This window comes from Pseudonaja textilis, chromosome 1 (assembly GCF_049901715.1).
Source record: "Pseudonaja textilis isolate UNSWEBS1 chromosome 1, rPseTex1.2, whole genome shotgun sequence".
Classification (NCBI taxonomy): domain Eukaryota; kingdom Metazoa; phylum Chordata; class Lepidosauria; order Squamata; family Elapidae; genus Pseudonaja; species Pseudonaja textilis.
The window spans coordinates 57,501,964-57,518,360 of record NC_141990.1 but is presented as its reverse complement, the minus strand read 5'-3'; the positions used below and the strand labels follow the sequence as shown (position 1 = coordinate 57,518,360).

At 36.4% G+C, this 16,397-nt stretch overlaps 1 protein-coding gene across 5 annotated transcripts in view; it reads left to right on the top strand.

Moving 5' to 3' along the window:
- Positions 1-16,397, top strand: part of DAAM2 (dishevelled associated activator of morphogenesis 2) — a 216,832-nt gene that overhangs the window by 160,677 nt on the left and 39,758 nt on the right. For 3 of the 5 annotated variants that reach the window (XM_087935119.1, XM_087935099.1, XM_087935110.1), the window contains exons 11-17: positions 3,736-3,874; positions 4,207-4,265; positions 4,624-4,808; positions 6,427-6,747; positions 11,624-11,731; positions 13,931-13,966; positions 15,157-15,260. In XM_087935119.1, coding sequence (XP_087791245.1) covers positions 3,736-3,874; positions 4,207-4,265; positions 4,624-4,808; positions 6,427-6,747; positions 11,624-11,731; positions 13,931-13,966; positions 15,157-15,260 — 952 coding nt within the window. Of the gene's footprint in view, positions 1-3,735; positions 3,875-4,206; positions 4,266-4,623; positions 4,809-6,426; positions 6,748-11,623; positions 11,732-13,930; positions 13,967-15,153; positions 15,261-16,397 lie in introns of all 5 variants that reach the window. The other 2 variants (XM_026695597.2, XM_087935130.1) reach the window with 1 other exon arrangement.

Here is a 16,397-nt window from a genome sequence, read left to right as displayed (position 1 = left end):
TGATCTGGACAGATCCAAGGGATATTCTCATGTAGAAGAGTTCCTCAGAAGCGGTAGAGGATGAATCAAAAACTGAAGCTTTATTAAATTTCTTTACAGATTTTGATATTGGTTAAAACCAAAAAATAGGCAGTAACTCCTTTAGTTCTGCCCGTAAAGGTGGGAGAAGGGTTGGTAAGCTTTCCAACTATAGCTACATGGGGTGGAGAGTTAGAGGGGAAGAGAAAGTAGGGGTATATTCTTAGTAAGATTCTCCCATTATAGTGTTTTGGAGATAGGAAAGTAAATTAATGTTTTCTGAAACTATTCTGCTATTCACTGTTGTGCATTAGTTTTTTATTCCCAAATCAGGAAATATAAAGGTTTTGGTAGAATCTGTGAGCCTTGCAAGAACTATATGTCATTTAAATATAGATAACATAGTAAGGGGAAAATCTACATTCCCATAGACTGCTCAGAATGGAACAGTCAGGAGCGTTTTCAGACCTGAAAAAACAGACCAAATAGACCTTATTAAAATATTGATGGAGCCTACTCCTTCAATCAAATAATCTTGTCTTTTGCATTTCATTTTCCTGATCACTAGGGCAAGATACATGGCATCCTGATATCTCATTGTTGCCAAAGCAATCTTAGCAGGTTCTTTGGCATGCATCTTTGATAGCAAAACACTTAGTCTCACACTTATTTATAATCAAAGGTTTTATAATAAACCAATACAATCTATCTTTAGTGTGCAGTTCTCCACCTAGAACCACAATCTCTTAATTAGAGGTGCAGAAGAAAATGGTTCAGATACAAATTGATTAGTGGCTGCAAAATAGATCCTACTACTACCTTTCCAAGAAAGGAAAGGAAGATATGACCTGTTATTCTTTTGCAAAGTTGAAAGCTAATTCATTAGACAATTTTGATCTTCTGGGAAGCTGATTACTCATATATTCTGACCATGCAGCATGGATGATTTCTCAGACTCACCATTTCCATAGAACTAAAAGGAAGATAGGGATATATTAGCTCACTACAGATTTTTTTGCCTATAGACAGCTGGCTTTCCCAGAACACATTTTCCTGTTCCCATTTAAGACCCCCCCACAAACATGAAGCAGCCATTTCATGCTTAACAAGCAATAAAAAGAGAAAAGTTGGATGAAGTCCATCTGGAAACGAAGTTCATCTTGATTAAATTATTAGATTTTTTTTCTTTTTTAAAGAAACAAGAAAGAACATTTGTGTTAAGAGTCAGAGGTATGCAGGTTCCACTCTTAATTAACACAGAATCTTGATGAAAAACAAAGCACTGGCCAGATGAACACTCTTGTTATAGTATGGGAAATTCACAGAAAATACTTCATTCCCATCTTACTTCATGGGAACTGATACATAAAAAGTTCTCAAGCCCTAATTGGAAGAACAAATTAGCAATTTCTCTGAACTATATCGTACAAACTTGGCAATTTTAAATTCATTTAATAATCTAGCAACAACTACATATAATTTGTTTTCATTCAAAGTTAGCCACTAAAATTTAATCAAAAGTGCTAATGGCAAATATATAGTTACTGTGATGACCCAGGAGTGTAACACAAACGTAACAAAATCCAAAACTTAAATAAATGTCCTTTAATGCCTCCAACTTGGCCCCACTGTTCAATAATTCTCAGTTGGAGATAAAAGGTACTCAAAAATAGTCTTCAAAAGAAAGCAATACAGTCCGAACTTAATGAGCAGATAGAGGTGAAAATAAAAACCAAACAAACTACAATGATGAAATTTCCACAATGGACCCGGATAAGTAATTACCAAATTCAAGGAGATAACAAGCACAGTCTGTTGGAAGGATGCCAGCCAAGATAACTTCAGCCCAAAATGAAACATGCTTTGCTTCTGGCAATGCTCTGTTGTAATCGTTTCTCTTATATACTAATCTCCCCAGCTGCAACCAATGAGGGGGATCATGGCCGCTTCCTCTCTCCCAAGCCAAGTTGTTGCCTTCTCCGTTCCTCCCTGCGTGTCCTAGGATGCAGAGGGGATAGGCCTGGTTCTTCCACTGACTGCCCAGCTGGCCTCTGCCTTTCCTCAGCCTCCTCCACAACCTCCAGAGCCACACCTCCACTCCCTGTCAGCTGTTCCTCCTCTCCCTCAAAGTCTGACTCTACCAAGGGCATGACAGTTACTGACCTCTTGCAGCCCACTTTAAAATTTGGGCTTGACGTGTTCAACACACTCTTCATACTGGGTCTACTGGCTGCATTTTCTGCCTCATGTTTATGTGTCTGAAGGCAGAACAGTTGTATCTATATAGACAGTCCTCGACTTATGACCACAATTGAGCTCAACATTTCTGTTGCTACGGGAGACAGTTTTTAAGTGAATTTTGCCCCACGTTATAACCTTTCTTGCCACAGTTGTTAAGTGAATCACTGCAGTTGTTAAAGTAACACTGCTGTTAAGTGTATCTGGAGTCCCCATTGACTTTGCTTTTCAGAAGATCACAAGATACTGCAATAGTCATAAATATAAGTCAGTTGCCAAACATCTGAATTTTGACCATGGAGATGCTGCAACATAAATAACAGTCAGAATGGCATTTTTCCCCAGTGCCATTGTAACTTTGAACAGTCAATAAATGAACTGTTGTAAATCGAGGACTGCCTGTACTATGGACATACATCAGAAATAATGAATCTTTCATGCTTTGAACTTCAGCTCCTGTCAGTCTAAGCTAGAATAATCAATGGCATGAGATTATGAACTAAAAAAAAAAAAACTTCTAGAAGGAAACTCTCTAATTTACTATAAATCTCTTCAGCTTGTTTCAACCTGAAATTGAAAACGAATAATACTATTGGCAAGCAGACGCTGCATACATAAAAGTATCTCTGTGGTTTAATTAAAACTTTGGGCAAGAACTAAAGTGCTCCCCAAAATTATTTGTGGTGTGTGTGTCTTTGTATATGTGTATGGGAGGGAGGGAAGGAGAGGGAAATACGTTAGCCTTGCCAGAGTTCACGTGAAGGTAGTTAGATGGATATTAATTGCTTTGAGTGAACTTGAAGGAGGTTTTTTTTATTTATCTTATTTGGTCATTGCAAGACTATTCCAAATATTCAAGCTTATGATCCATAATCCTCAGGTCAAGAGCTGAAGTGTGCAATAGTTTATTTTTAATTTTAAAAGGGACTTATCTAAGAGGGAATACTTAGCAGGCTCTGTTTTTTATTTCAGAGGTTCTTCCTCCCCCTTTTTTCAACTTTTCAATTAAATTTACTGGGTAAGTAAAAGCCCATTTTCCATAAGGTGGAACTTATTGGCCACATGCTTTGGGATAACTTGAATATGGAACTTATTGGCCACATGCTTTGGGATAACTTGAATATCTTTCTATAAATTTTCCTTTGAAAGTCATAAGGAGATAGATAATAGAAATTCATTTATTTTTAAGCAGTATTCATTTTTTATTTCACATTTTCTCAAAAACCAAGTTTTTGAGTTCTTAATCAAGTGAGAACTAATTCTAAGCAAAGGGAAACTGAAGTAGGTTCATAAGCACAGTCGCAGTCTCACTTAGCAACTACTTTATTCAATGACTGAGTTGCTGATCCCAGTTGTGGACACTAAATGAGGATTACTTGTAAATATATTTTTCACATGTGCTCATTTATAACATCCAAAGAAATTACTTTCAGGGGTTTGTGATTAGACCTCTAAGTTTCATTGTGTTTGTGATTGCAGATAAAAGAAATGGGGGAACTTTTCAACAATGGCAACTTTTAGACAGGATACTGCAGCAAATTGTTCTTCAGGATGAACGAGGGAATGATCCAGATGTATCTACTTTGGAAAACTTCAATGTCAAGAACATCATTAAGATGTAAGAAACATGAAAACTGGGACTGGATTTTATTCACGCAATATGTTTAAGATAAGGGTACCTTCATATATAAGGTTTCATCTATGTAGAGATAAGATTAGTCAAAATAATGTCCACATTTTTGCTGAGTAAAATTTGCATTAAACTATGCTATAACATTTTTCACTAGAGGGTTAACTTTATCTAAAAAGCTAACAGCAATAACAAGAAATAAGCTTAGAAATGAGCTTATTATGCTATTAGTTCCTAATATGTTCCTATTCTTCTAGGAATATCTCTATTTAATTTTTTTTGGAATGGAGTTTAAATGATCTGGCTTTATCTTCATTCAGGTTGGTAAATGAAAATGAAGTGAAACAATGGCGAGATCAAGCAGAGAAATTTCGGAAAGGTATGTTGTTATTTCATAGGAAATAATGGAATTTAGGCATGTAACTTCAGATAATCTAAAAAAGGACAAAGCTCAGGGAACATGTTTTCTTGTATTACCAGTTTACCAATGGTAAAGAACAGCCGATAATGCCACTTAACATTAGACTGATCTACCTATTTTAAGTGCCACCCTCATTAAAAAAAAAACCATGCTGATTTTCAGTCTAAAGTGTTTTTTTCTTTTACATCTGTAGTAATCTGCATCAATATTTTAACGAAACTCTCTTCTCCCCCTACCACCTTATAGTTTAAGTTTTCTGGATTTATTTTATATTTGGTTCCTTGTGATTATTTAGTTCTCCCTCTGCTGTTTGTAGAACATGTTGAACTGATGAGCAGGCTAGAGAAGAAAGAAAGGGAATGTGACATAAAAACCCAAGAGAAAGATGAAATGATGAAGACACTGAATAAAATGAAGGACAAGTTGCAAAGAGAATCCCTGGAGCTTCGCCAAACTCGGGATCAAATGAGTGAGCTTGTTGTTCAGCTGAATGATTTTTCGGTAGGATATGGGCCCTTTTTCTTCACTTTCTCTAATTTACTTAAACAGAAATATAAGTTTTGAAGTTTTCTGTGAAGAAGGCAACATGTATGGAATCAATACTTATGTTTTTAATTCATTCTTATGTTTTTAATTTATTCCAGTATTTTTAATTCATTCTTGGTCATTGCTTCTGTTTTGTTTTGTTTGTTTTGTTTTGTTTGTTTTGTTTTGTTTGTTTTGTTTTGTTTGTTTTGTTTTGTTTGTTTTGTTTTGTTTTGTTCCTGTTCCTGTTTCTGTTTCTATTTTTTATTTTATTTTATTTTATTTTATTTTATTTTTGTTTTATTTTTGTTTTATTTTTTATTTTTTATTTTATTTTATTTGTTTTATTTTATTTTTTATTTCATTCAATATGAGTGCATGATAGTATATCTACAGAGGAATTATTGAGTCTGTCATCGGCACCTCTATAACTTTCTGGTTTGCTTCTGCAACCCAACAAGACAGACACAGACTTCAGAGAGTAATTAGGACTGCAGAAAAAACAATCACTACCAACCTGCCTTCAGTCAAGGACCTATATACTGCACAAGTCAAAATGAGGGCTGTGAAAATATTTACAGACCCCCTCACATCCCAGACACAAACTGTTTCAACTCCTACCCTCAAAACGATGCTATAGAGCATTGCACATCAGAACAACTAGACACAAGGACAGTTTTTTCCCAAATGCCATTACTCTGTTAAACAAGTAATTCCCTCAACACTGTCCAACCATTTACAAAGTCTGCACTACTATTACTATTAATCTTCTCATCACTCTTTATTACCCATCCCCTCCCACTTGTGACTGTATGACTGTAACTTTGTCACTTGTATCCTTATGATTTATACTGACTGTTTCCTAGTATGATTTGATTGCTCATTGTACCCTATGACTATCATTAAGTGTTGTACCTTATGATACTTGACCCTTAATGAATTATCCTTTCTTTTATGTACACTGAGCATTTGCACCAAGACAAATTCCTTGTGTGTCCAATCACACTTGGCCAATAAAGTTTTCTATTCTATTCTATCATGTTTTTAATTAGTAGAAAGTGTCTACAACATATTCAGTCTATTGGCAGTAAGATAAGTGTACTATTTTAGTGGCAAGGAAAGACAAAAGTAGCTATATTAGAATATGTTGAAATTCATTTTGGCAGTCATGTTTTCCATAGGGCACAATATTATATTTTAGCTTTTTTTTTTTTCTGTTTTAATGCTGCCCTGGATACAACAGGCCCCGGGCTGTTGCCTCTGAAAACTGTGCTGCCACTGTAAACTGCTTAGAGAGGGCTATAAAGTGCTGTGAAGTGGTATATAAGTCTAAATGCTATTGCTATTGCTTATTAGCCAAAATATTCCTCATGGAAGCCCTGCAGATTATCCACGTTTCCACACCTACCTGGCAGGGACTGGATGACCCTTAAAAGGGACACTTTTAAAATATTGACATTTTGTCACCCTTACCAACATGAAGTAATCACTAATATGATTCTTACAATGTTTGAGGAGGGGTGTTATATTTCTGACAATGCAATAAAACTAGTATGATTTTACTGATTGCTCTCAAATATTATTTTTTTTCCAGAAAGGGAATAGTACATTCCCAATTCCTCCTCAACTACCACCTGGTGGACCATTTTCTTTGTCCCCTTCTCTACTATCCTCAGAGATTTTGCCACCGCCTCCCCCACCTCTTCCTTTCTCCAGCTGTCCTCCTCCTCCAGCTCCACCACCACCTCCAGGTGGACCTCCACCACCACCTGGAGCACCCCCATTCTTCAGTGTCAGTCTGCCTCCAGTTTCTTCCACCACCACGTTCAGCAACAGTGAGATTAGCCTACAGAAAAAATCAATCCCACAGCCATCTCATCCACTGAAATCCTTCAATTGGGCCAAATTGAGTGAGGTAAGGTTCAAAAATACTATTTTTGTTTGGCTTGCTGTTGATTGAAAAGTTGGAGAAGATTGGAATGTTGAAGATTGTGGTAAGGTAGATATGTAATAAGAACCCAATTTTAGGTGCAAAACTGATATTCATTTATTAAAATTATATGATTATATACATAAAGTTACGTGGCACACACACAGAGATATATCACTGACAGATAGCTAAGGTGACAGACATTGGAAAATCCAATCAACTCAAGTATAGGCACTAACACCAGATCTGTAGAAGCAGGGGTCTACCACACTAGACAGAACCCAAGGTGCAGACTATGCAGAAAGACCTCAGAGAAGTCCAAAGCATAGTGGCAGAGTGTAAGAATTCAGGCAGGAACATTATATATAGAACAGCACAACAAAGTAGCTATTGTGTAGAGGAACATCTACGAAGTGTATGGGCTAGACTCTCCCAAGCCCAAATGGAGAGATTATGGAGAATAACAGGGCTAAGATCTTGTGGGACTTCCAGAACCAGGCGGACAGGCAAGTACTGGTGGTGATAAATTAGCAGTGCCAAGTGCCAGCAACATCAGGAAGAAGGAGTATGGAGGAGTAAGGAGGAATTAGAGGGGATGTGGAAAGTAAAGACCAAAGTGGTCCCAGTGATGATACGAGCACTCATGGCTGTGACTCCTAAACTCGGAGAGTGGCTCCAAACATCCTAGGAACAACATCAGAGCGTTCTGTCCAGTTACTAGACAGTTACTAGACAGATACTCTACAGAACCCTCAGAGTCCCAAAGCTCTGATAGATATCCCGAGATTGAGGAAGACACATATCACCCTTAAGGGTGAGAAGGGAATTTTTATACACACAGACCCACATATCATCTTAAGGTAGATTTTGAAAGTAAGGCCTATTACTTTTAAAATGGGAAGAATTTTCTAATTAAATTTAATTACAAAACTCATCACAAAGCTTCTAATACCGCAGTTTTGTAATTTAAACATTTTAGAAGACAGAGAAAATACCCTGACATTTCAAAATACATTCTTCAGTCAACCCTATTTAAATGTTCCTTCCTCCCCCATGTTAAACTCTAGCAAAAACATTCTTTCCACATTGCATGTGGAAGAGTTAACATTTAAAATTTTATCATGTGTTTACCTAAACACATGCAAATGTCGTGGTATTTATATATACCCACGGTCTGCTGGAGCTCTTGTGCAGCATATTCTCAAGCAAGCCTCTTTGGAAGGAAGCTTTTAACTTTGCAGTTTCCAACAAAATGGATGGAGTGTTTGTGGTGGGGGTAGGATTGGTGGCAGTGAAAAGCAGGCGGAAAAGTTTGAGACAGCCCTGGGGCTAGAACGTTTACAGAGACTAAATGACATGCAATGCTCTGAACAACTCATTCATTGCATAACTATGGATGAGCATAATCTCCCTCTTCTAGTTACAAATCAATGTAGCTCTTCCTTTTAGAGTACCCAGCCTACCTTTTGCATAGCACACTTGTTTTCATCCAACTCTGCAACTGCCCCCACCTCATAATTTCTGTCACCCCTATTACTCTTTGGCCATTAAAAAATGCAGATAGAATACTGTCTATGTTGAATTTGGGTAGCTGCCTAGAAATCCATGCTCTTTTTAAAACTCCCAAGTCACTGAGGGCTCAGCTCAGGCATGTGGAATAAGTGTCTTGGGACCTTTGGAATGCCACAAGAATGCACTCTCTCTCTCCTCTCGCTTACTCTTCTTTTCTTTTCAAATATGATAAAGTGAAATATTTTCTGTTCCTCCTGTTCTTGTCTTTCAAAGCCACGTGGGGAGACCATGGGAGTAAGTTTTATTTTCAGGAATTGGTATTTTTGGGGGGAGGGAGTTATATGCACATACACAAACACACTGAACCACAAGAGACACAGATGTTTCTTTTTAGTTTACAATGACCAAAAGCTTCTCCTTCATTGGTTAACGGTGAAGACAGCTGTATTGATAAATAGGGATTAGAGAATGAATAAATCTGCAGTTTTGGAGCATGCAAGAATAGTTTGCATTTGGAGAGGAATGATTTGATTGCATTTGCCATAATTTACACAGTATGTAGAAGCTACCAAAACTAGGGTGAACTTCAGTAATAATATTTAATATGAGCCATGGTGGTGCAGTGGTTAGAGTGCAGTATTGCAGGCTACTTCTGCTGACTGCCAACTGCCTGCAATTTGGCAGTTCAAGTCTCACCAGGTTCAAGGTTGACTCAGCTTTCCATCCTTCTTTGGTGGGTAAAATAAGGATCCAGATTGTTGGGAGCAGTGTGCTGACTCTGTTAACCGCTTAGAGAGGGCTGTAAAGCACTCTTGAAGTGATATATAAGTCTAAGTGCTATTGCTATTGCTATATAGGGAATTTCGTTTGTATGTTGTTTTTCATAATGGCTTATATTGAATTATATCAGTGCATTGCAGATGCTTCCCAGTTGGCAAAATGAGGGCAACAATATGTTGACTTGCTGCTACAATGTGATTATGTAATCATATGACAAGTATTTGGTGTCTAGCTTACAATTATGCTGTCACAGCAAGCTGCAGGTATGCTCTTGTGATTTTCAGTGTTCCCTGCTGGCTTCCCACAAGCAAAATCAACTGGGAAACCAGCAGGAAGTCAGATGCCATCATCATGCAAGATTGTCCCCTAATGAAGGCATGAGGACTTCTGAACTTCTGTTGCTAAGTGACACATGTGCTAAGTCACATGACCTCATACTTAACAACTCATGTGCTAAGTCACATGACCTCATCCTTAACAACTGCATCATTTAGCATTGGGCATTCTGGTCCCAAATGCTTTCATAACCCAAGGGCTACGTACGTATGTACATCTAAATATATAGATATATGCTCATTGAATCACACATTCTAAACTTTTCTATGTTCTTTCCTTTTATTTGTGTCTATCATTTTATTTCCTTCCTGTTCTAAATCTAATGTAGGGAGCTAATGACTCCAGCTTAGTTTATTCCTTTCCTTTGCTGCCCTCCCACTTATGATGTGTAAAAACAAAAGTTATTTTCTTCTCAGTCTGACTTCTGGCTATCTTTTAGCCATCCAAGATTTGGTTGATGGTTGTCATTTTTCAGGCTCTTCAGCCAGGCATCTGTTGCCTCTGGCCTGAATTGCTGCTGAAACTTTGGCATCTCTCTTTCTGACTCAGAAGGAGAAAGTTTGCTATCACTGCTGTGAACTATTGTCACCATTTCAAAGGTTGGCATGGCTGCCTAGCTCTGCAGCTGCTCTCACCTCTTGGCCCTGTTGCTGCTCACAGTTTCCTGCTACTCATGCTTCTGAAATAAATCCCATTTCTTTTGGCCCCTTCAGTCACCCTTTGCAGATAACTCCAGGCCTCCAACCAGTTTTGTCCTGAGCTTCTCCTGTTTGCTCAGCTCATTCCACAACTCCTGCTTGTAATAATGTCCTCACTCCCTCTGCAATGCACATGAACAGAACATCTCTTCCTGACACATCTACAAACCTCTTCTGTTGTTGTTGTTGTTGGAGATATGGTGTGGTCAATTCAGCTGTAAATTCCAGAGCAAAGCATGCATAAGTGCACCATCATGCCTCCCGTCCCTCTCCTATTGTCCCCATTTAATCATACCTATTTTCTGTATTCTTACTCATGTTTATAAGTATACCTATTTTGTAAGTGATTGACAAATCAAATAAATAAAAAAATAAAAAAGGAAAAAAAGTAATGCGCTTGGACAGACTGTTACAAAAGTCTCCTACCATAGTCTATGGTAGAAAAAAATGACATCAGGACAAATTGAATAATAAAAAAGGGAATACAACCAGTGTGTCTTAATGGAAAAGTTTCCAGAAGTTTAATTTTCAATAACTGCTGTTTTCATGTGATAAATTAAGTGAGCTTTATGGGACTTCGTCGGCCTTCATTTTTAAGCAATCAATTCTCGACTATATTTTTGATTGTAATCGTCTCCATCAGTGCCTTCCCCTGCTGCTCATAAAGATGTACAGAGTAAAATGTGTCCCAGGGTCATTTTCCATATTCTGGTTTTATGTCTCATTCAAAATTATAAACTAGACAGACCAGAACACTGCAACAGCTCTGAGTAAATTTAACAGAGATAAAGCAGAAAACTTTGCAGTTCTCAGTGGAAACTTGCTTTGGAATAAAAGCCATCCTATAAGCCAAAAAGTGACTTCAGGAGAGTCCAAAGGCATTTTTTGCTTTTGTCTTTATTTCTTTTTTTCTTTTTGGCCTGGATTTTCTCCAAAAGTTGCATCTTCTTTTAATCATGTTCTATCCATTGAGTTCTTCCTGAGCCCTTTTAGCTTCTCAAAATAATGCATTTTTTTCTTGTTTCTTTAATAAGAGTGAGTGGGAGATAGAAGCTGTTCTTAATTAGTTTAATAATGAAGTGCTAATGCACTTTACTATGTGAGTGCCTTTAGTGAAGTTCAGTTTAGGTGCTAGGAGTGTCCTATTTTTAGCCAGTCTGGTCTCCCAAGATACCACATGCTGGGCAGCTTCCCCACCTCCTCCTCCACCACTTTTTCTTTCTTAAATATAACTTTTTACAGTTTCTAAAATTTCTGAATTTTTTTTTTTGCATAAAAAGTGTTTTTAGAAGAAAATGTATTTTACCCAAAGTATCTCAGATATCATTTAATAAAGTGTTAGAAGAATGAATTGCAATCAACTATGAAAAGAAAAAAAATGAAGGAAGCAATGCTTTTAAGTATGACTTTTAATAGTATTTCACCTTTGTATGTATTTGGGAGTTGAAGATGGAACGATGATAGATATATGGAAATTGTGATTTTCTTGAATGTTGTAGGGCTAGTCACGGTTATATACATCCCTTTGAATTTAGGAAAAGATACAGGGTACAATCTGGAATGAAATTGATGACATACGGGCTTTCAAGATGCTGGATTTGGAAGATTTTGAAAAAATGTTTTCAGCCTATCAAAGACATCAGGTAAGACATTTCAATGCTATTTCCCTCATTCCAAGTTCTGAATTGTTTATGTTCCTCTATAAAAAATAGTTTCAGTGTTTGATGCACCATCAGAGAAGCAAGCAGTAGGAAATGTCTTTTCATGGATGTGGTATTTTCAGGATAAACAGAAACAGTTTGAGTATGCCAGGTAAAAAGCCTTCTGGATGGCTCCCTCTTTTATTAACTTATCTGGTGTTGATGACTGAAAATGGGGTGCCACAGTGCTAGGCTCTGTTTCCTGCATATAACATCATTCTGAGACACTGTGAGACATCGAATGGTGGTTTGACCGAGATACCTAGTGCTGATGAAAATGTCAGTCAATAAGCAGACAAGTTTGACATAGTTTCAACAATTGCTTCAACAGTTTCTGATACTGGTCTTGGAGATAAACTGTTATTATTACTTTACATTTTGTTTGCCATAATGCCTGTCTTTAGTGGAAAAATACATCACCAATCTGATTTGTGTTTGCAGTTGTTATATAATGGATAGTGGTGTTTAGTGTAGTTTGGCATTGGCTTGCTTTGATTTGGTCTGGTCTGGTCTAGTCTAGTAATTTAAATTTATTAGCCACCCAAACTGAATGGAATCTTTTTAGTCATTTTTCACTTGTCTTGTTAATGATGTTAATTCCATTTTATAATACTGTTTCTTCTTAGCTAATAAATCTTGCATAATAAATTTAGATTGGCTCAGCTTTGTGTTTGTCTTACTTCATTTTCTTTTTTCTTTTTTACTTTTCTTTCTTATATTTTACTTTCATTTTCTTATAATAGATTATAATGGATATTTAATGCTCACAGTAGTGACATACTTTTAATAGCAGCTGTACAGGTTTTTTCCCCTCCTTTTCTTGGAAAGTGGATTGCTCTCCTGCTGTTTTTCTCTCATAAATGAGACTCAACTGGATAGTTCAATGGGATTTTAACTTTTTCCCTCCTTCTTTTCCAAATTCTTTCATAGCTATTAAATTATATTTTGAAAACATGGTTTCTCCCAGTTGTCTGGTGTACAAATGCTAGTCCAAAACTGCGCTGGAAGTTCAGCTTTTCTTCTCCAATAATATAAAACAGTGATGCCACACTCTACTGAACTGTTGAAAGATTTTACTAAATTAGTCTAGAAAAACTGACCTGACTCCAACACCTTTCCTTTGGAAATGAACCATTTAATTTTCAGGACTCCTAAAAGATTCAGATTCATTTTTATTGCTAAAAGCACATGAAAATGAGTTGGCCACTTCTGAATCAATGTGTAAAGTTTGGTTCCCATTCAGTGACAAATGCCCTCTTCTTGTCAACCACAAAACAACCAAGTTTGGGACAGGCTAAGGCTTTAAACCAAAGTGAGATTTTGTTCTTGATGTATTCCCATCCGATTAAGCAAAGTTTAGAGATTTAAGTAGTTAACTGAAGACTTCCTGTCTTGTCATAAGGAAGTGGAATGGAACTGGATCATGATTCTGTTCTTCTGTTAAGATATGATCAAAATGAGCTTTGCTTGTCTAAATAGATCAGTTCTATTCTGGTCATTCAACGGCTTTAAACTTCAGCCAAATGAAGCCAAACTCAGCAAATCCCAGAGAGATTTGTGGAGCGGGGTTGCATGCGTGAGCATGAATGAGACATTTCTTTTTCTTGCTGCAGTTAATATGATATTGTATTTGGTCCCCCAGCTTCTTTTCCTGTAAACGACTTCTTTTTTCTTAGAAAAGACAAAGAGTCTGTTCTTCACTCCATACAAAAGTATTTGCTGTTTGTTATACACTGAGAAGGCAATGTTAAACAGGAATAGAATCTTATTCCAAGGTCTCTCACTGATTTTTTTATGATGTTCAAAAGGCCAGTTTATTATTTTATAACATCACATAATTGCAAAAAGAAAGTACCGAGAAACCTTATTTGTTGCCTATAAAATCCTGTTAACTATTGTCTTTAGAATCTCTATGGAAAAGAAATTCTGCACAATTCAGTAATAGCTCCTACTTTTGTGTCTTTGGAAGGGAGAACACGCTGTCATGCATTTTGTCTTTGATTATTTTAATAGTGTCGTGCTAACCAGCGCTTCAGTAGAAGACCAAATATTATTGCTTTGATAAACTCTGTATCTTTTCATTGCTGTTGCTAACTGTTGGCATGTTTCCTTCTCTGTTATCTTCAACTGTTGCCTGAGTAGGACCTGTTAACTAATCCTACTTCTTCCTGTAAGCAGGTGAGTATTACTGCCTGTCCCCTTTCTGGCTTTGCCAATTTCTTTTCCAGGGTTTAGATGATGAGATCCAACTGTAACTTCATAATCCACTTTGTTTATTGCATGAGTAAACCTTATCTTTCATCTGCACATATATATAGGTGTTTCTGTGACTAAGACAAAGGATTGTCTTTCATGAAGTTTGAGAGACAGAAATTAAAATTCAGTCTGCTTTTGTGTATCCAAGCCCCCATGAGTAAGTGTGAGATATCAGAGATGGAACTGTCACTTTTGTTTATGAAACAGAATAGGTTTTACTGACCTCTTGCAAATAATCCTGTTACTTTTATTTACTAAAGAAAGGATCCTGAGTTTCAGTTGTTAATGGGAGCATCTTTTGAACTAAGTTATGTCATGGATGTCCCAATGAATAGAAGAGGGGGATGACTTCAATTACTCTTCCTCTTTTAGCTTCTCAATTCTTAGAATATCTGCTCCATTAAACTGAAGATCTTCTGGAACACTATGAAATTTTAGGAATTTGGTTGTATTTTTATTTATTTGCTGGGTTCTATGTACTACCCCACGTTGATATGACAGTCAGTGACTTGTATTCCTTCTTACAATAAAAAGATTGCGAGAGTAAATCTCAAACATAGTTCATCAACATCCTCTTCTTAGTCTCAATCCTATCCATAAAGTCAAAGGTTATTTCATTTACCAGGTGCTGATATAATCCCTGTGGTATCTCTTAATAGTATTGTTCCTACTTTTTAAACATTATTTATTTGGATTCAAGTTTATATCATGTGTCATAATGCATGTCATTATGTGTATAATGTGGTCTTCATTTAATTACACTTTTCAGGCTTCCATTTATAGCAAAGGCAATAAGATGCACCTTAGATGCACATATATATGCATGATGCTTGTACATATACTGTTGCCTGTTTCACTTACATCTGGATTTTCAAGGAAACACAAATAAGGAAATAAACCATGTTTATGCAGTTTCTTAAATTTTTTTAAGTTTTATTTTTATAGCATTGTAATCCAATAATTTTGGAGGGTTTTCTCCCACGCTGCTTACTTTGGTTATGATGGATTGCCCACCTAGTGTTCCTTCTCAGTATTGCATTGACTGAAAAATGGAACCCCCCCCAAAAAGAAAGAAAGAAATAATTCCACATTTTTTAAACTATTTGTAGAAGGAAATGGGATCAACTGAAGATCTATACTTATCCAGTCGAAAGGTGAAAGAGCTTTCTGTGATTGATGGCCGGAGAGCACAAAATTGTGTCATCCTCCTTTCCAAGTAAGTTTACCTTATCTTGCATTTGTCTGGAATTTCAGTTTTCTGATATACAGGAGGGATGCAAGTAGAATTCCTATTTGATTGCTGCTATTCCAAACATTTTAAACCAGAATCTGTCTCTGAAATGTTCTTGAGAAATGAAAGATGTTTAGGTTTCTCTCCAATGTCAATGTTGATCAATTCTGTCTTTCACGTGAATACAAATGCATCAGCTTGGGATTTAAACTAATTGCGATATAAACTCAAACAGTGATTTACATAGCTTGGCAGGTTGTGTGCCTTGAATTTTTAAAATCTAAATATTGATTTATTGGATTTTATATCTTCACTTATCGGACAGCTTCTTAGAAATCTTGCTTATATTTTCCAATGTATGTTTGTGGCTCTTAATAATTCTTTCTTCCGACTTGGTAAATTTTATGCATTTTTTTTCTGTTTTATTCATATCAAATGTTTCATTAAATAAAATAATGTTTTTTGTGTAACCTAATTCTTTACATAATTGAGTAAAGAATAATTGGAAGTAAATGCTCCATTTACTCATGAACAAGGCAGTATGCAAAGAAATGGTATATTAACATGTTTGGCATTGTAAGCAGCTGCGCTTTTGATGTTTAGCTGAATTGCTTGTCCATCTGCTTTTGACAAAAAGTTTGAGAATAGTTATAGTAAATGTATTGTGGGGTGACAAAAACAGTGCTAAATAACTGATAGAAGTAACTGATGGAAATTTTCAGGTTGCATTCATCTTTTTAGGTACATAGGCATCAAATATTTGACACCAAGAAAAAACATTCAACCGTCCTAACACTGCTTTATTTCCTAACATGGAAAGTAATAGGATTAAGAGCTTTTGTATTAAGAACTCAAGTTGTTTTTATGAATGAATACACAAGAATGGTTCCAGACAGAGGCATCTTAGCACTTGTAGACAAAGTGTGGGTTGTCCCACCTTTTACTTTTTAACAATTTTTAATGAAAATTACAAAGAAGATGGAAGGAGAAAGACCATAATTGCCTTCTATCAGCTTTATGGAAAGCAACTTTTACAAGCAGCATTGTACGACATGCTTTCAGCATCTTCATGTTCTGTTTTACACATTATTTTTGTTCTTTAAACTTTCCATCTGTCTTTCA